The sequence below is a fragment of the Molothrus ater genome, chromosome 3 (genome assembly GCF_012460135.2).
Source record: "Molothrus ater isolate BHLD 08-10-18 breed brown headed cowbird chromosome 3, BPBGC_Mater_1.1, whole genome shotgun sequence".
In the NCBI taxonomy this organism is placed as follows: domain Eukaryota; kingdom Metazoa; phylum Chordata; class Aves; order Passeriformes; family Icteridae; genus Molothrus; species Molothrus ater.
The window spans coordinates 77,682,167-77,703,639 of NC_050480.2; the positions used below are offsets into that span (position 1 = coordinate 77,682,167).

The window sequence follows — 21,473 nt, forward strand, 5'->3', positions numbered from 1 at the left end:
CAAGACTGTTTAAAGTCTGAAATACTTTCCTAAAACAATGTATTCTGAGGTCTCAAGAAGAGCTGTGGTATTCCAGCTGAGATTTAAATTCATTGCTGCATGGAGTTACCTTTAAGCTTTGGGAGTATTGGGAATGAGTGTTATTCCTGTGTATTAACCAAAACTAACACAGCTGCCAAACTGCTCTGAATGCCTGGCATGGCAAGGGAAGTGCCAGTTTATATCACAGGACAAGCATTAGATGCAGGCAACCCAGTCTCAGCTCACTCCAGTTGCTCCCTGGGCCTATGGGGTCCTGCTGGGCTCCCTCAGCATCCCTCCAGCACTGTCACACAGCCTCCTGCTGCTGGCTCTGACCTGCTCCTGCTCCTGAAACCCTGGCACTGCCCCACTGCAGCCAGTCCCTGATGGACTGACTTTCCACCTGATGGGTGTCTTAGGATGACAGGACACTGATGTGAAAGGCATCTGGAAGAGATCTAATCATCAGAAAAGATGATGCTTACTTAGACTCTTTCACACTTCACATTAGAAACTCTGAATCTGAAGTGGCCCAATAGCCAAGTCACCCTCCAGTTGTAGAGGAACTCTTCCAAGAGAAAATAGCACAGCACTTGAGTTACCAAGATGCTCAAGTTACTCGTTTCTGTTGTACACCAAATGTTAAGACTGCAAGCACAGAAACTCGTTTATTAGCTATCTGACAAATCGCATTTTCTTTCTGGAACAATTTTGGGGAAGGAAATTCAATACAATTCTTCTCATTTCAGATAAACAGGGAAATGCCACGCCTAATGAATTTCAATGGCATTCCTGCCCCTGCTGAAAGGTCTATTCACCAAATTTAAAAGATAGGAACCACTGTTTGTTGGAGTAATTTTCCACTGTTCCACCCATTTCTTCTGATAAATTTTCTTTCAAGCTGTGATGAGTAAGTATAACAATCTATCAGAAATAGCATTTAAATAATTGTTATATGCTGCATAATGTTTATTTATCAAATTCTTCAAGAAGTGGGCGTGCATCTTTCCCAGCACACTGTATTCCTGAAGCCTTTGTCATTTTCTGTACCATCCAATTTCAGGAACTTCCTGCTTTCCCCAGGAAGCACTAACAAGTGTGGGCATTTCCCCTTGGCAACAATAGATAAATCCAATGGCTGCTGTTCCAGATCAGTGCATCTGGTATCCATGTCCAAGGGTGACCATCACCAAACACTTCTGATCAATACACCCATAAATGGAATAATGATTTTGCTAGATGTAAAAGGACCTTTCTCCATAATTTGCATAAATGATGGCAATGTTTCCCAGACTTTTCCCAAGGTTCTCATCCCCACTACCTGCTCCCCACACCACCTTCTTGCTGTCACACCCACACAGCCAGGCCACAGTTTCTTTACCCATTTCCCAGTATTCCCCAACCACCCCAGCAGCTGCTTTTTCCTCACTCCCTTCCCATTTTTGCACTGTAAGAACTTCACAGCTTTGTTGCTACTTCCCCAGTTGGTGTTTTCAACCAAAGACAAAGGTGGAGTTGTAGCTGACACAAAATTCACAGAAAATGTTCTCAAGACTCACAGTTCCTGTAGGCTTCACATCAGTTTTTGGATTCCTCCTCAGCCCATAGCCTCTGTGACATCCTCTAACAACAAGTTTCACTGGATAATTATGCACTATAAACAGAAGTTTTGATGTCAGTTTTAAACAGTGTCCTGTGATTTCACTACATGACACAGGTTAAAGAGGAGCAAGTTGCTTTTTATAAACAGCATTTGCAAGTGCTGTATCATGAGAAGAAAAAAAAATTGTAATCACTCCAGAATATTTAAAAATAGAAATATTAGCTCATGGTAGCCTCTATGTGAACTTTCTTTTGCTGAACTGATAACAGTAATCTTATTTTTAATAGAATAATTTAATAGAATAATGAATAGAATATTTAAATATAGAAATATTAGTTCATGATAGCCTCTATGTGAACTTTCTTTTGCTGAACTGATAACTGTCATCTTATTGTTTAATAGAATAATTTTTCAACCTAAAGAGTAATTTAAGATATTTTTAAATACAATCACAACTCTACTGTACTGGAACAGCATCACTCTCCTAAATTAGTTGCTTTTCACATTACAGTAGTTTCCATGGACAAATCTTATGGAGCTTCTCTCTCTCTATTTTCTTTCTGTAAAGGCTTTTGTCTCATAAACACCTATGTAAATTTATAGCATCATGTATATTAAGAAAGCTATACTGAGAAAGCAGAAAGAAAATCTACCAACAGAAATACTGAGTCATAGCTCTCCCTTTTTACATCTCCTGCAGAGGTAAAGTTCAAGATGCTACAAATTCAGACCAAACATGATTCCAGTGGGGGACTTAAGAAGGGTACACAGGGCTGCCAGCTGCCCCACCACAGGTGCCAAACTTTGAGATTTATGGTTGATAAATAAAAAGTATTTACAAGAATAATTTAAGGCCTAGTAGAGAGAAATCACACCATCCACATAAAAGAAAAGGTTCTATGTGTTTGCAAAAGCCCATTTATGAAAGCGTATCTTATGATGCAGAATCAGCCCTGTGATTACTGCAATAACCTCTGAGCCAATATCTGTCCTCCTAGCTGTTAATTATTCTGATAGGTAGCAACAAGTAAAAGCCCACTTTCCTGTCAGTCCTGTTGTCTCTAAGTATAAAGAATACTGCTTAATTATTGTTAATGATGCCAGTCATCATTTTCCACAGCACAACAGCTCACACTGACAGAATAATACTCTTATATATATATATTACTTCATAATACTTCAGCATTTAAGTGCATAATCAATACATTGGTCATGTAACAAGTGTGGAGAAATTTCCTTCAGTTTATATTCCTATGTAAATCTAAATCAAAAATTTCTGTTTCCTTGAGGATTTTAATCTAAACCACATTTATGTATGAAGCTGCTTTATGAGGTCTTTCTTAAAATCATGGCAGTTGATTCCCAATGCCTTCTTCTCACAGCACAGGAGTCTCACTGTTATATCTGACACCTCACCACTTCCTAGCCAAATAATATGTCAGCAGTGGACAATGTCAGCATTTGGACTATTGCCTCAGAACTGCCAGAGTTGTGTCCTCCACAATCATCAATGGTTATTTTGGGAGCTGTCAAAACAGGACTGGAAATGTTCTAAAAGCATTTGCAAACTACCAGAACCACTGAGTATTTATTCAGGTGTAGACTGGAGCAAGGATAAGTGACAGAACAGAGTCACCAGGCAGAGGATGGTTGGGACTAGTTTTACTTTTCACTGAAGAGCTGTACCCTTAAGGAAGGTGGAAAAAGGGAAGAATATGGATTTTTTTTTTTTTTCACACCAGAGTATCCACAATATTTCAGTGGTAGCTGATGAATTATTAAGACTGGCTGCTGAGGGGATGGTGTGGGAGAGGAGGACTCTGGCAGGAGGGTGGAAAGGCAGCATGGCAGCTGGGTGTGGTGTGGTGAGAGGCTGTGCCATGGGGCCGTGGGTGCCCAGCAGGGTGCAGGGCTCTGCTCTCTGGGCAAGCCACGCATGGCAGAGGGATGCCAGCAGAGGTTGGGCCTTATGGTAATTGCAGTGCTTTACCACCCTGAGAAACAGCTCTGGCACAGTCATTTCTGGCACAGGCACTGGGTTGTGGCTGGGGGATGGACCCCAGGAAGGAGGGATGGCTGACAATCCTCACTCACCCTCACAGCCAGACCAGAGCAGCAGCCCATGGCAGACAGCTGGGTCCTGTTGGGTTGGGTGCTCATGACACCCACATGAATTCCAACTTCCATGGAAATCCAGATTCTTTCACACTGCACATAGTCCCTGCCCAGGGTCCTTGTGCCCCTGCAAACACTTCCGACTGCAGCCAGGAGTTCTACTTACCACCCAACTTCTTCCATGCTGCTGGATCAATTCACAGTCCCCATTTCACTTGCTCTTCAATTTCTACCCTGTAGAGCTGTCCCCTTAACCCATCCTTTGGGTTTGTTGTACCTTCCTTTTTGTGTGAGTGATACCTTCCACCATAGAGTGTCACAGATACAGCCTTTGAAAAGCAACCCCCCCATAAGCAATGTTTAGCAACTGCTTTTAGATGCAGAGTGGGAGCTGAGATCTGTACATTCCCTGTCACCACAACAGGAGGCACTTGCTAGGGAGGGATGAAATCCCTTACGTCCTCCAGTGATTAGATACCAGATATTAGTGCTTAAGTGCTTGTGAAGAGCTCTTTAACAGAGAAGAGAGGATGGTAAGAAGGAAAATAATGTCAGCTTTCCAATAACCTTCTCTATATTTGGACTCTGTCTTTTACAGAAGCTGAATCATAAACTACTTCTCCCTCTGACTGACAATTCAGAACATGCTAATAATACTATCTGCAGGTGATAATAGTGGATGATTAAATCAGAAAGCATGGAAGGTGCTAGAGAAGAAGGCAGAGGCTATAAAAAGTTTGTTTGCTATCACATTGTCAAGTGAATCCACAGAATGCAGAGTTCTGCTTTCTTGCCACATCCAAAACCAGATAGGAAATGCTTAAAAGTTTTGTGTGCATAATGGGCATGGGCCAAGTTTTCTCACAAAGGTCACTGGGACTGAAAGCCAGTGATTCCTTCTCACAAAAGAAAGACAAAAGAGAAGTGTGGACCTGGGACCTGGGTTCCCAGCCCCATACATGCACATATGGTAAAGAACTATAGCAGCAATGGTTGCAGCACAGGATGCCAGTCCCACCCAAACAGTAATTTATCATTATTATTTATCTGTATTACTTCATCATCTCAGAGTCCCAGCTGGACACAAAACGTACGTTGCCCTCTCCATGAAAGCCTTACACTTTAGGGGGGCTTAGCTTGTAAACTAGGTCAGGGATAAGGAAACTTTTGGATGGGGCTCTGGAGGCTGTCTCTCCCTGAGTCATCCACCATCATTTTTTGGCCTCCCGTGGGCAAAATGCTGTGTTTTTCTACCATGTGGGTGCACAGATGCTCCAACAGCATGACAGGAATTACCTGCATTTTGGTCAGAGTAAGGGCATATCTGGTCTTATTACAGGGTGTGCTCTCCAAGGCAATGGGCTGTGCATGAAACTTTCATCAGATACAATTGCTCATAAATATAGTCCATGATGGAGAATGATTGCACTTGGTCACACAATGGACACAGGTCTGCTGAGGCCAGGCCCTGGGACCCCTATCAGATATACAGGATACCGTATGGAGAAAAAGGTTAACATGAAACAACACTCAGGAGTATGATGGCTTCAGGTGACTGTCAGCTGTATTTTGTCAAAGTTTTGGAAACTTTGTGGCAGAAAAGAATGTTAAGAAAGAATGTGATTTTTTTTATATTATTCTGTATTTTAGGGTTTTTTTACTTTCTTGGAGAAAATGGATGTCTAGAGACTGACAAAGCAAATATCAGACCTAAAACAGAAAAAAGTTAATGGACACTTGGTGTAAGTTGTGTAAATATTTGGTTACAGGAAAAGAAATTTCAACTCACTGTCTTTCAATCTGAGTTCTTTCAAAAATCCTTATACTTTTGAGGCTGTGTTATGATGTAGGCCATTAAGAGGAACTGTATTTTCTCTTGATCAGTTCAGGTCATTCCTTAATTATATTAACTCCTTTCAGCCAGTGCTTTTCCTCTGGTTTTTTCCACTACAAAAGTGTGTGTACTTATTGGTCCAGTACATAACCAAGACAGATGTCCATGAAGCATGAACTTTATTTATAAAGACATAAATGTCACACTTCCTTAAAAAAAGTTTAAATTAACTAATCACCTGATGAAAACTGAACAGTAATACTATTTACATAGGTCAATGCTCACCTTCCTTCACAAAACGTAAAGTGAATTCTCACTCTGAAACACAAATAATGAAATATAGAAGCACACTGATTGCCAGCAGTTTCCTTGTAGATAGCAATCCACATCTCGTACAGAATTCACAACTTACAGAACTTACATTTCCTCTGTAAATTAACCTAAATTAGCTCTTTGGCACAGTCATGCAGATGCCTGCATTTGAAGGCCAGTACTTGGCCTGAGTTACAGACTCAGCCACCCAATGGCATTTCATTGGTATAAAGCCAATGATCCCCTCATTGGTGTATCCAGCAAGAAAGGCCTGCCCAAATATTAGATATCCTCTGACAATGTCTATACTCATCCTTCCTACACCTTGACTGAGTGACATTAACACTGATTCCATAAAGACAAACAGGAAGTTGCAGCTTAGACAGCATTCCCAAGCACCAAGACAAGGACAGTGACCACTGATTTAACATCTACAGCGCACGAAATACCACAATGCCCGGTGCTGTTCAAAAACATGGGTTTAGATTTTCACCTGAATTTCTCAGCATTGTAATCTCCATTTTCTCACTCCTTTGAAGCACCTTGGCAAGAAAATATCCCCAGAAAGTGTATTGGGAGTGTTTTAGAACCATTTCATAGGCTTTCCTGAGTGCACTTGCCTCAGCTTGAAGTCTACAGCCAGTCTACAATTTAGTCACAAAACATCACTGTTCTAGAAATAAATCACTTGCAGGTCAGTATCACCATTTGATCTCTTCAGTTATTCAAGTTAATATCAGTTTCAGGTTTAAATGTCCAGATCTCATTTTAACATCTACCTTGCTAACTCTCTTCCTTATGCTAATAAAACCAGACATATAGTTAGTCTTCCTCTCCAACAGTCCTGCATGGTAAAACTATCCAGTGTGGCACTTATTCCAAAAATTAAAGCTTCAACTGAGTTCCTGCTGTTAAAGAAATATACTTTAGAAATCTTCATGTAAAAAGCCTATCTGGATCAATCAGAAGCAGTATACTACTGAACTGTACCAGCTCCTGTTGCTCTATGCTGACTGTTGATAAATAGGACTTGTAAACCAGAACCTGCTCCTAAATTTACATTTCCTATTTCTGGAATGTGCAAAAAGATTCCTAACCCTTTTCTTTATGAACTTGCATGTGGTCTTCTTTGTCACAGAAGAAGTGCACTCATTGACCTCTCTTCTGCTATGAAATGCTTTCCACCATGTAAGTCTCTGTGTCTCTACCAAGAATTAGGGATGAATTCCATCAGAACATGAAATTAGAAAAGTCACTTCAATGTTTGTAAATATGATCTTAAGCTGTCTGATTAGATATCATTCTAATAAACAACAGAAAACAGTCCTGTTTCTGTTCAGAAAGCAGAGTCTCTCAAAAGTAATTTCATGAGATGGTGGCAATTAGTGTCTTGTGTCATTCAGGAAACGTGTCTCTTTTCAATTAAATATGTCGTCCAGTCAGGAAGAAAAGCGGTCTGTCCTCTTTGGCGTTGGCAGTCTGGAACTCGTCCCGCAGGCGGAACTGCCACTCATCTTCCAGCTCCAGCCGGACAACAGTCTGGCGGAGAGAATTGCGATCCTGGCAAATCACACACAGCGTGGCACCTGGGCAAACAGTTCAAAAGAAACTCATGTGAATATCCCCTTTGTTCTGAGATCACCCACCTCCCACCACCCTGCATGGAGAACTCCACTCCTTTCACATCAGGAGTTACAAATGGGCTTGGGAGAAAATTAAACCGCTCAGGTAGGACTTGAGGAGAGCTATGTTCAGCTACCTATTTGTCAGGATCTTCTTGTGTAACTTGAGGTACCTCATAATCACCTAGTAAACAGGACTAGAAGCACTTTCCATGATCCTTAGGGTAGGAAAGGTAAAACTGGCAGGTCTAAGGAGGTCTAAGAGTCCTGACACAAACCAGATAAAACCCCTACATCCATTCCTATTGTAGCCCTCCTGATCATTACCTTTGTTGCGTGAAACCCTCACTCAGCAAAACTCACATGGCAATCACTGTGATGGCTGACTAAGCTCTTTGTGCTTTGCTGCCCAGAAATGGTCTAAACATGTCTTTAAAACTAATCACAAATTTTAGTGGTTTTTGGATTGGTAAACTCATGTCCTAGCAAGAAAGAATCTGGTCTATGTGGCTACAGACACAAGCAAACCTAGAATGCCAAACTAAAAAAATGATACTTCAGTAACCAATGCCAACTGTCCCATCTGGCATGCTGATAACCACTTTAACTTGCATGCATGGCTTCATGGCTGCTGAGAAAAGTCCTCCTTTAAGAGAAAATAATTACCTCACCAGCATACAGTAATCTAAATGAGAAATGGTGAGGTAAGTGGTAATGCCTGAGACAAAAAATTCCAGTGAATATAATAAAAAGAAACAAGACAGAGTCACATTATGTTTAATTCTTATGTGACGGGTTAGAAAATCAAGCAGACTGCAGGGGAGATGGAGAAATCCCAAAGCAAACATACTTTATGCTACATGATATAAAAATTGACTGGTTTATGCAAAATGAGACTGACTGGTAGCCTCTGTTTTAGCTGCAACGAAGAACACAGCAGTTTATAACAACTCTGTCCGTTTCAAGAGGCACTAACCACAGTGCTCTTCTCCCAGTGACAGTCATAGCTGAGGGAAACAAAGCCCCAGAGCACCAAATGCCTAAGATAGCAGCAGGAGGATCCAAAGGAAGTTTGCAATGGAACTGTCTGCAACACAAGTGGAAATTAGTTGTCTCCACTGCTGCACAGCATCATAAGGTTTGCATGGAGAAACTGGGTATCAGGAATAAATCGTAAATGAGCCAGTTTCTATTTCTAAAAATAGGAAATAGATTTTGACAGATGCTTGTCAATCACCTATTTTCCATCAAAATTTTACAAAGCTGTAAGATCCCAGTAGGTAAATGCTTCATGCATAATCAGTTTTCAAACAGAGTAAGAGTTGTGCACATACTCTAGGCATGATGATATGGATCCAACATTCCTTCCCACTTAGAAATCTGCAGAACTTACAGCACTGCTATATACCAGTTTACTACAGTGCAGAGCCAGCATGATCAAGCATCAAAGTTGGGACATATAAAGAAGAATATGAATACATGCATATATGTATAAATGCATATATATTAAATAAATAGAATAGATTTAAAACACAGATGAAATAGATTTCCCCCACATTCTCAGAGACCATGCCACCTAATTCTTTGTAATGAAATTATTGCAGCTCACCTTTAAGAAAATGAAACTTCTTCAAGAAGCTAGCCACAACAAAGGAGTCACAGAGGTACAGCAGGAGACCACTGAATGTCAAACCAGAGGAACTGATATTCAGAGAATGAGGCCGAGAACTCACATAGCAAACTGCAATCTGATTGGGAGAGAGTGGAAAAACATTAACATCTTTAGAGCTTCCATATGAAGCTTCCAGTATCTGCACTTGATTCAAATTCAGATTTTCTTTCCAACTCCAAATATTGTGAGCTTTATAGTTCCTTCCAAAACATAGCACTACTTATTAACAATATACATAAGCACAATTATTATTATTATTATTATTATTATTATTATTATTATTATTATTATTATTATTATTATTATTATTATTATTATTATTATTATTATTATTATTATATGTGATAGAGTCTGAAAGCTGCAGTAACAATAGCTCCCCACAACCATAATGCTGTTGGGAGTAAATACAATAACTCTACAGTCAGACATGAAAAGAACCCCTAGAAAATCCAAATTTCATTTACACTATGATTACTCAAGGATTACTCAAGTCAGTAGAGTTATTCATATACATGACTTTATGAGGTTTCCTCTTGCCTAGTTTGTTTTTATGGCTACTCCTGAAATCTACCAGGAACAGGAATATTTACAGCACTCTTTCAGGATTTATAAATTCAGATTAAGGGTATCTTCCACACACGGCTTAGTTTCAAAAGTGCCACTGTACTACTTAGCTGGGATACATCCTCATCTGGCATGGATCAGCATGATTGAGTGGAGGAGGAAGGCTGAACCTCAGCAACTAAGACTCTGTACCAGTATGCCTATTCCATATTCCTTCAATCCTGTTGTATCATATTACAGTTCAGGCAGCAATTCCAAATGAAAGTGAAATAATTTCATGTGCTGAATGGGTTAGAGCACAAGGATGCCATGGATGAGGACAGTAACAGTACAATGCCCTCCCACAAAGCTTGTTTTTCCAAAGATGGTGGAAACAAAAGCCTAAGAACTCAAAATGTTGTGGGAACAGCATACATGGGAAGGTTATTACACAGCTCTTTGGAAGAGAAGTTCAGTAAATCCAGAAAGACTGAATTTCATTTGGTATTCAGTGAAGAGATAAAAACAGTCCCTCTCTCCTGAACCACACCACCCTAGTACAAATTTCTATTGATGTATTTGAGTTGAATTACGACCTTGGCTTTAGATCCAGACTTATCAGAGAGAGCCAACAGCTCCTGAGACCTATTTCAGTGTCTCCCATTCCCACTGGTTGTTTAATATTTGATTCTCTGCCCCATCTTATCAGTCTGAAGTGAACTAAAACATCTGTATATTTGAAGTGCTTTCTAAGGGTTATCTAGTATTTGTAAAACCCTCTTGTGGAAGAAATTCTCTGTAGGAAGAGCCAAATTATAGCAGATTGAGAAAGCACTTCACAGACTATATTAGTATTTAGGACAATACTGGGATTTCTCTCCACATACTTTAGTTCAAGCCTCTGACAATGTCTCTATGGGACTAAGAATTCGATTTTAACGTTATAGGAATGTGCCTCATTCTTCAAAGCAATACATCAGTAACCCATCCAAAACAGAGCCTACATGTTTCTAGAGCTACTTGGAGATTGTTTTGTTCAGTACCTGTGGTCCTAAGTTAAGGTAACAGTCCACAGACAGCACTGGATGGCTATAGTTCTTCAGTGAGAGAGGGAAGAAGCGATGGCTGTGGTACTGGAGATACTTCTCAAGGAGCAACTGAGCAGGTGCTGCCAAGAAGGTGTGCTTGCTGTCAGGAGCACAAATGTACTGAGCAGGGGAGATGGAAACTGGATTGTCAGACACCTGTGAGGAAAAATATTTCTTGTACAGATCAATCTTAATACATCAAACTGTACATGTTGTGAATTCTGGTTTGTATGAAATACATCTCTACCCTACAAATCTAAGTTTTACATAAGAAAAAAAGCTGTTCAGCAAAAAATATCTGCCACCAAAACAGTTTCAGTTTCAGTTTCATAAAATTATATTTGTGTTTACAGTCTTTGAGGTTTCTTCTTTGAACTCAAAGTACTCCTACCTATAAAGTCACATAAAGTTGAATGATTCTATAGCTGTAGATAAAATCCACATAGTGAATGGTTACTTGGATTGCAGAGACACTTTATGTGTTTTTCAAAGTTTTGAAGGAAAACCATTAAAGAAAATTGTATTTATGACAAGAATATTGTGGATTTCAGAAAAAAAATACTGAAAAAAGCCCCACGTGGCAGACATACCCCATTACTGGCAACAGATGATGCACCAAAATACCTCAGGTCTCCTAGTTAAAAAAAGACAAGAAAGGAAAACAGAATTTTAACAACAGTGCAACAGAGGTCTCAGTGCCCACCTTAGACTTTATGTGGAAGGATCGTTGTCCTCCAACTGCAATTTGCTTTTTCATGACACTGAAGTGGTTGAACCGAGAGATGAGGAGCCCAGCACTGTGGACACGCAAATTGAAGTCAACATCATCACATGTAAATCTGGAAAGAAAAAATCACAGCAGGTCAGAGGAATGTTTCTCATCACACACTGACAAATACAAGCACTCAGAGCCTTTGATCAGCACCATAGAAAGGACAGATATCAAACATACTGACCCTCCACCAGTGCCTATCAGTCAGGGAAAGGGGATTCAGTTTTCTAGTAATAAACTAGGCTAGCATCAGTTTGAGAAGACCAGAATGAGGGAGGAAAGCACTTAGGGAGGGAAAGGATCAAAAGCATAAAATGGAAAGGCAGTAAATTGCTAAGGAAAATACCCAGGAGTTAAAACATTTTTTTGCCTTTTTACTACAATAATGGAGTCATAAGGAATTGTTACATACATTACTACCCCAAATACAGTCAAGGAGATTAATTCCTTTGACTTCCAAGGAAAGGGATCAAGCCTTACGTTTAATTTATCAAATTCACAGAAGTATCTGACTACTCATTTTCCCCTCAGAATATGAATAGCTAGCAATTTTTTCAATGTTCCTCTACAGAACTAATGTAATTGTATTTTAGAAACGAAAACTATTTGAAGGTAGGTAGTCTTTATACAAGAGAACTGCTGAGACACAGGAAAAGATTAAGCAGAATGAGGGCAAACATCCCTCAGCTAAATTTGACCCATTTACAAAATATGAGGGAATAGAATAAAAGGTAAACTCCTAAAGCTGACTAAATTCAAATACTCTGATCTCTGAAAAATTCAGGATCAGTTCTTCGATTTGAATATATTTCTTACAAAGGAAACAAGATGATGTACAGAACCATTGGATTGACATCCCGGGCTTGAATTTAAGCTAACTGAGCAACCAGTGCAACAGTCAACACCAGTGAGAAACATGGCATTCAATTATAAGTTTTTTAAGTTTTTTCTTTGATCTTAGCAATATCTACATGGTTATTTGATATCCCTGACTGTCACTGCCTCTGGGTTTTAAAATGTACCTTTTTTCTTGCCCGGGCTTGGAATGCCATACAATACTTCACAGTCAGCAGTACCCACACAGGATTAACCTGAGCCTCCTGTGGTTCAAAGATAGAGGCAGGAAATGGGTTGTGTGATGTGGCATTCCTGACATTTTAACATTGTTGCTTGTACTCATATAATTTTGCTTTATTGTCATTGTCTCCATTTGCCCTTCATACATAATGCTTCATAAGGTAACACACTTAGGCAGCCTGGGAGCACAGTTCTCTACTAGGAGATGCACAGGGGCAAATTTGTTCTTTTAAGATGTTAGGCTGGTGACAATAGAAATATAGAACATCTGTTTATTCAGAGCATAATTAATGCAGAATGCTTCCCTGCAGTTATAAGTAAGCTTGGGCCTCAAAAGATATCTTCCTGAGTTAGCAGAGTTCTTCTGAAAAGCACAGTGACTGACTTTCAGTTACCCAAGTGTAACTTAGAGCCATTTTAATTACCTGGGCTATCCCACACAGCTTGCAGAAAACCACACATTTCATGTCATACCTGCCAGCCCCATATGGATGACTTCCATATTCTAAGGCACTGAAAGACCAGTTTTAGACAAGTGAATCCCACCTCTAGTGATATATATACACTTCATTCTGTTGTTATAAATGCATGTCCCTCAGAAATGGGAGGGAACCCATAGTTTATTTCACACAGATCAGTGAAATTCTGTGAGACTGTGAACCTAGTGAATACAGTTCTGTCAACTGTGGTAATGCTGTGCATGAGAAAATTAAAATCTGATATATCCTAAGTGGCATGATAACAGAAAAAGTGGGATTTCTGAGATAGCTGAATGTGAGAAACAACCACCAATGTGAACAAGACTTACTTATTCTTTTCTTCTGATTGTCCTGGTGAGCACACATGTGGTATGCTGCACTGTTGTGCTACTAAGGGTAAAATGCCCAGACATATATATATCTGAATGAGATTTGGTTATGCACCATTCATGCATATATCCCTGTTGCCTTTGGAAGGAGAGCAGTTAGGCAGACAAGAAAGGAAGTACATTATTTACCAAAGGCCACTTGGAGTAGACCAATACTGCAGAGTACACTGCTGTCTATGTCTATCCTGTCACTTTGTTATCACTATTTTATTTGGAACTATAGAAATTAAAGTCTTTTTCCAACTTCTGGCAGCCTGGGAAGGATTTGAATCACCAGTAAGAAAACAAAAACTGTCTGTATTCCATTCACAACTTCCCTAAAAAAACAAGAGCTTTGTTTAAGCTTTGTTTTTGTAAAAAACCCTTTATTTGATTCATCACCTCTGCTGAAAAGTGCTACTGATTCACTTACCTGTTCTGATTGTACTGTACATTCTGTGTCAGATCCACATTCAGCATAATGAAGTCATGCACATGGCAGCAGGAGAATGGTTCCTTGATCTCAGCACTGTTTGTTTTACTGGACCATTTTCTCATTCCAATTAGGGCATAATGAGTGACATTGGGAGTTGCTTCAATGTGTTGCAGAATTTGCTTCAGGGAAACATTCCTTTCAGTCCATGTATAGTCACTACAATAATTATGAAAATGTGTTAATTTTAAAATATAGAGAGAACATTCAGAATCTCTTTCTGCTGAAGAGCAATTCTTAACAGTTGGAAGTTGTTATGACTTTCAGGCAGATAACTTCAGTGTTGTCTTACTTGACTGTATTTTTTTGTCTCTCACTATAGTTAAAATTAACTAGTGCTTATGTGGTGGGGATGGTATGACACATCTGTAATTTAGTCTACATCTCTCAAAATATTCACTCAGATATATGAACTTTTAAAGTTACCTAGATAATATTCCAATGAATCTTGGAGAGTTGCTGACTTGTGCCATAACTTAAGCACAAAGTATTAAGATCCTTCCAGCCCACCCCTAGAGTCCATAAATCTCAGTTTTCATCAAATGTCATTCTCTCTGAAAGTTTGCTATAAATTCTGTATAATCTGTTCATGGAATAGATAAAAATATCTAGCACAAACAATATTCTAAAGCAATGAAAACAAAAATGCTAGTTCAGGGATTTGGGGAACTCATAAAGGAGACACACAGACTGGGACTGACAAAAGAGCCAAAGGAAATCAGTTGCACAACTTGCACAGAACTTAGCTTAGCTTAATTTATCTTCCCTAGAAAAATCTGGTGAAAAATGGACATGTGAGTGTCCATGTTGTCCAGTGTGTCAGGGAGTGTGTACAGGGTCTGAAATCTGCAGTCCAAGTAACTCTAGCTTGAACAGCAATGACTGCAGGGCACGTAAATCCTCAGGGGACAGGACACTACATGTTATGCAAAGACAGATACCTAGGAAAGTACTCTCCTTGAGCAAATATAATTCTCTGCTTGTACAGGGTAGAAGTTGTAGTGTAGCAAACAAAATTACATGCAGAGAAAGGTTAAGAGGGATCGGATGAAAAAGCATATATTACACATTTTACCTTTTCCTGTCTCCTGAACAATCAACTTCTACTGCATTCCACATAACACAGGAGTCATCTGAAATGACAATGAAAGGCCAAATATCCTGGGGTTTTATCCCCAGCTCTTCCTGCCGATTCCGTTCAAGCTCCAGGTTATGATATGACAACTCTTTAATCAGGAAGTGTGCAGCACCTGAAACCATGGACATAAACCACCAGAATAAAAATAGGGGCAGAAACTGTTTGCTTTTTGAAGAAGAAGCCTTTTGAAGTGAATATTTCTGCACAGACAAGGGTATAAATCACTTTGAAGATTTTAACCCAACCACCACCCACAGCCAACTTGCCAAGCAAGTGACTTAAAGAACCACATTGGCAAGGATGAAAAATGAGGCCTGACTTCTGTGGTAAAGATTTTCTAGTGTCTTAAGGATTTAGTGACAAATTCTTTCACAAGACAATATTTGTGTTCATTAGCATCTCTTAGTGCAAAGAGTTAGAGATGTTGACATCTCTAACTCATTCATTTCAGTGAATGACACTGGAAATTGTCCCTGATGATCTACTTTAAATGTATGTCACTCCTGCTGTATATAAGGTGTTCCAGCAGCACAAGAAAAGGGTTGAATATTTCACAGATGTTATATTAGCAGAACCTTCCTGAGGGATGTAACCAACCAGAGCATCACTGCCCATGCAAATAGCATGCAACTTATTTCCACAAGTGAAATTGTGGAAATTGTGAAACTCCATCTGAGCTTTAACACCCTCAGCTTCTTTCAAAGACAATAGAAGAATTAAGTATTTTTAGGGTGCAACTCATTGAGCTTGTTCTAGGTGTCCTGGATGAAGAGAAGTGTATCTTCAGCTGTGACACATTGTCTTCAGAGGGAATACAGATCACCAGATCAGACATCCTAGCTGCAAGCTGTGGGACTACGTTGCACTGTCAAATAACAACACCTAAGGACCCAAGTTGTGTGTCCACATTTTTTAGAACCTCTTGTTACACTTACCTACTCCTGCACTGTTGAAAATGCTTGGAAGAACGAGCATGATGTGGTTGGGCCAATACTTCTTATATATGGCCATTTCATACTCCTTGACAACTAAAACATGCAAATGACTGGCTCCATCCATTGCATGATATAAATTGAAAAGTCCATGTTCATGACGGCCAGTGGTGGGAGTGAAAGTGGGACTTTTTATGTAATCTTCACTCTGTGGGTAAAAAGAACTGTGAGCTTCTGTATTAATCTGGACAGAAAAAGGAGAAATAGATTCTTCAGGAGAATAATTCAGATACACTAACACTAGACAAACTGACACATTTTAAACTTCCTTGACAGGAAAATAAACAACTTTTGTAAGAATTGGAAAAAAGAAAACTCTATCATTTAGCTTAATTGACCAATAAGAGTGTGGTCAGATGGACAGGACTACTAACCTTGGCCTGCCAAGTGCAGAGGTACCTTGAGGATAGATCTGCAAGAGGATTTAGGTCCATACGATATAGGACTGCAAGAAACACCTTACTCCAAAACTACAGTACAACTCTTCTGACTGGAGCAAGGGAATAGAAAAAGAAGTAAAGGGAGAATAGTCTTTAAATGTCAAAGCCTCAACCAGGCCAGTGGCAGAAGCAAGAAAAGATTCCACAAGGACCCAGTGCACAGCTCCAACCATGTAGCCAAGCACAAGTTTACTGGGTGAGGGAGAGCAGGAGATGTCATTCTTACATTGCTGTTGTGTTGCTCTCTTGGTTCTTCTATTTAAAACTTCAACTGGAGGGCGATATTGATTTATAAGTGTTTATTGGAAGCAGCTTATTTTCTCCAGGATAGAAGTGCTATACTGCTTACTGCTGTTCCACAAATTGCTTCAATACTCCAAGCAGTGTGGCCTGAGCAAGGCACAGCTTCACCTTAGACGTGGGCATCAGGAATCTCTGTAAAGGTCAACATCTCTGCACCTGTGTGGCCTCACCTTGACTATTCTGTGCAGTTTTGGACACCACAATATAAGAAAAACATTAGAGAGTGTCCAAAGGAGGGCAGCAAAGATGGTGAAGAGCCATGAGGGGAAGGCGTGTGAGGAGTAGCTGAGGTAACTTTCTGTTCAGCCTGGAGGAAACTGAGAGGAAACCTCACTGCAGTTACAACTTCCTGATGAGGGGAAGAGGAGGGGCAGGCACTGATCTCTTCTCTGTGGTGAGCAGGGACAGGACCTGAGTAAATGGTCTCAAGTTGTGTCAGGGGTGGTTTAGGCACTGAAACAGGCTCCCCAGGGAAGTGGTCACAGCACCAGCCTGACAGAGCTCAAGAAGTGTTTGGACAGTGCTCTCAGGCACAGGGTGTGGCTCCTGGGGATGGTGCAGTGCACGGCCAGCAGTTGGACTCAATGATCCTTGTGGGTCCCTTCCAACTCATTTATTCTGTGATTCTGTGGTTAGAGCCTGTCAAATAGATACCTTTCTACAAGCATGAAATGTAATTCTTTATACAGTCTTGAAACCATGACTAAGATTCTTTGAAAGCATTATTTTTATATTAAAGTAACTAAGCATTTATGCAGCATAAAACAGGATATTCCACTGCTTTTTCTCTACAGGAAAAAATGCTTCCTCGTACTAATGGTATAATAAATGAAATAATATCTTTGAGTTTCTTTGCAGAAACTATTCTCACTTTAACATCTTAAACCCATAACCAAAGACCTTTTGTTACAGATAAGACTGTTTATACCAAAGGATCAACCTAGACTATGACCAAAAGATAGAGCTTTTTGGTGTCTCAAAATTTTTTTTCACATATCCCTTTCTGGGAGAAAATACAAGCTTAGCATAAGGACATCTTCATTGTCTCTTGACAGTAGCAATAGTAGTATAGAGAATACTAATTCAACAAATTTTGAAATTGGTGGTGTCTCTCTCCCATATATGGCCATAAATATAAATAAAAATAATCCAGCTACCTTATCTGTGACTAGCGGCAGCCTCATACTTTCCAGCTGTCTTCCTGGCTGGCTAAAGACAAAATGATGCTCCTTTGATTTTGGAATGATAAAATGCAGCTGTATTTCTTCTCCCAGCATAGAATAGGAAAAGGCAAATGCATGCAGAGTCGACTCATAAATCTAAGGATGAGAAAAAATATGATAATTCCAGTTAAAGTCAAACCACAAGGTCTCAGTGTAGTTTATATACATTTACAACATTGCAAAAGAGATTACAGTCACTTACTGTATGACATTAGATTTAGCTTCATTATTCATAAGTGTTAAGCAATAATCCCTAGGCTAGAGCTTACACTAAAAAAATACAGATTAAAGTGTTCCCTCTTTTGAAACTGTTTCAGTTTCATCTTGCAGATGACACCAATACTTACAGGCCCCTCCTGGCTTTCAGTAATACTGGCACATAAAAACAGTATTTGCATTGCTGACACTTTCTTCCTCACATTAAAACAGGCAAGAAATTAGAGGGTTATTCTGAGTAAAAGCAAGTCGTATACCACACATTGACTGGACTACTCCGGTATCAGAAGTAGCACCTGTTGCAGTCACTTAGGTGCAAACTTTTCCACTTAAACAAAGCCCAGTGGAAATCTTACTGGGAAAGTAATTTTAACTGGAAGTACACATGCAGATCACAGCACCAAATAAACTAGCATAAATGACACAAGGGTCGGTCCTCTGAGCTCCCCAAACTGCAACCTAGCCAAGGCAGGCAAACCTCTAGAAATACAAAATCTGTAAATCAGCTGTATGTGTACACAAACACAACTTCTAAGCCAATCAAAATACAGTGAATGTACACAAACTGTGTTTGGGTTGTGAGTGCTTCAGCTTCTGATCTGCAGTGTAACACCTGGACATCTTTACCTGGTACCTGGGATTGAACCCCATGTACTGATGACACTGCTCACAGTGATGGTAGGTGTTGTACGCTGCATACTTGGACAATCTCATCCTGGTTGTTTGACGGCATGTGTACATATCTTCCTGTCTCCTGCTCATTGATCTGTCTATTAAGAAAAGAAACAAATTAAATGTAACATATATTCAAGGATAGAATGTATTCTCTTGTGACAGACTGTTTCTGTCACCGAAAGCAGCTTCTAGGAAAATGGCAATATAAAACACGTACAAAACAAACCACGAATTTCATTCTGAGCACAGTATATTTTATAAATTACTATGTACAGCAAAGAGAGCTTCAAGGAATTATCTACAAATTCTTGATTATGGTAATTCACTACAGATGTCACATAAGGCTGAGAAGTAAGCAATGCCTGATCATTAAAATTTTCATTGTTGCTATTATTGGTAGAATGTTTACAAAACCAATGAATAGTAATAAAGAGCCTTATGACATTTGCCATTCTGTGACAGACATCACAGGAGATTATGTGAAATTAATTTGGCAATTTAGTGATGTTGATCCTTCAAGTATATCCATATTTTTCAAAGGATCCTCTTTGTGAGAGACTGAGGGAAGATGAGGTATATTTTCTGCTGAAAAGGACTTTGTTATTTAATCTTCCACTCAGATTTTTAGCATCAGATCAGGCCTGCTCAAAGCTTTTCCTTGTCATGTTAAGTTTCAAAAATCACCAAGAGTGAAGCTTTCATAATCTCTCTGGGCAACCTGCTCCATAGTTTGACTACTTTTTATTCTGCAAATATTTTTCATACAATCTAATTGTAATTTCCCATATTGCAACTTGTGCCTGTTGTCTCTTGTCCTTATGCTGTGTATCTATAGTAGTTTTTTTCTATAAATTCCCATTAGGAAATTGAAGACAGCATTCAGATGCACCTGCTAGACATCCCTAGATGAAACAAACCCAATTCACTCCAATTTTCTCCATGTCTTAGTGGCTGCTTACTGGCCTCACTTCTCGATGTCAACGTCTTTCTCATATTGGGAAGCCAAAAACTTGACAGAATACCCAGATATGGCCTTAGAGTTGCCATCACAGAAGAATAATCACTTCCCTTGACCTGTTGCTAGGTTATTAGTAAGCCAGTGACCCAGTGGAGAACTGGTGACTCATGTTTAATTGTTGTCAACCAGCACCATCAAGTCACCTTTATCAAAGCTGCTGTCTCTAGAGCTGGCCCCAAACTTGTACAGCTGAATAAAGTTATTCTATCCCAAGTGCAAGGGGCACATTGGATGAACTGTTCAACAGGGTCCTGTTCCTGAGGCTCCACTTCTCCAGCCTGCCAAGGCCTTTCTGAACCGCAGGGTTTCCTCCCTGCCACCCACTCCCACGGGCCTCTGTATGTCCAGCTGGCTAATTCAGAGCACTAATTCACACACCAATACTCCAGGAATCTAGGTCTGAGCATGTTCATCTCATGCTTTCCAAACCTAACCTAAAACCTAAAAAATAAACCTATAGATACTTTTAAATACAAAGCTAACTTTATGCACATAAATCATTGCATTGCTACAGAGCAGGACAACGCTACTTTATAAAATCATTCAAATGCACAAACTTATTGAGGAATTAGAGCTTTTTTAATGAAAGACTATCCATATAATATTCCTTAAGTAATTTATATGGGTCATACTCTGGTACTTCATCTGGAAAACTTGAAATCTTTTTTCACTATTACTTAATCAAAGGCAATTCTGATATTTTAACTCTGCTCAAAAATTTAACAGGATTCTCACATTAAATACAAATAAATACATAGATGTGTACCAATCAGATTTTAAAAATTCTAACCTTCACTGTCTATAGTCTGAAGCTTTGAACAAATCAGACTTGCATCTTCATATTTTGGGTCATGGATGGTGTAGTCAAAAGGCATCTTCTTAAATGTATCCAAATCTGGCCACATATCTCCAGGTTGATGGTAGTATTGATCAGATTCTTCTTTTATGTCTATGATAGTATTGAAAAATAAGAATTCAGAATTTTTTAAAGCTCTTTATATTGCTATAGATGTTTTTGCTGTACCTATTATTCCTGCTTCATTTTGTCTTTCATTAGTCTGATGGCACAATATCATTATGCACCAAGAGGTAAACTTTTGCACAAATGAACCTTGCACCTCAATGCAACTCTACCTTTTAAAAATTTATCTTCATGTCCTGTCTGACAGAAATACATCTGGGAACACAGAGCAGTAATATACTGTAAATAAAGCAAGTTTGGACTAAAATTAGATATTAGAGAGCAGAAACTTCCTTCCCTCGGGTAATCTTGTGTAATAAGAAAATATGACATTGCTCTTCAGGGTATAAATCTGGCAAAATTTCAATGATTCCTTTTATATGCTTTACCACAGAAGTTAATTCCAATTCTACACTTAAGACCAATGGCTGGATATCATTTAATATACATAAATGCTGTCGATCCCTTTCCACAAAAACCAGAGGTATGTTCTTTGCTTAAATTCTAA

At 39.3% G+C, this 21,473-nt stretch overlaps 1 protein-coding gene across 1 annotated transcript in view; it reads right to left on the minus strand.

Moving 5' to 3' along the window:
- Positions 1-5,735: 5,735 nt before the first annotated feature.
- The window catches only part of GREB1 (growth regulating estrogen receptor binding 1), an 87,492-nt gene continuing 71,754 nt past the window's right edge, over positions 5,736-21,473 (minus strand). Inside the window, exons 24-33 of the mRNA XM_036381279.1 lie at positions 20,795-20,953; positions 18,939-19,081; positions 18,030-18,191; positions 16,073-16,277; positions 15,075-15,249; positions 13,940-14,158; positions 11,514-11,649; positions 10,766-10,966; positions 9,117-9,255; positions 5,736-7,471 (exon numbers count right to left, since the gene is read on the minus strand). Of these exons, the coding sequence (XP_036237172.1) occupies positions 7,308-7,471; positions 9,117-9,255; positions 10,766-10,966; positions 11,514-11,649; positions 13,940-14,158; positions 15,075-15,249; positions 16,073-16,277; positions 18,030-18,191; positions 18,939-19,081; positions 20,795-20,953 (1,703 nt within the window). The 3' untranslated portion in view covers positions 5,736-7,307. The remainder of the gene's footprint in view (positions 7,472-9,116; positions 9,256-10,765; positions 10,967-11,513; positions 11,650-13,939; positions 14,159-15,074; positions 15,250-16,072; positions 16,278-18,029; positions 18,192-18,938; positions 19,082-20,794; positions 20,954-21,473) is intronic.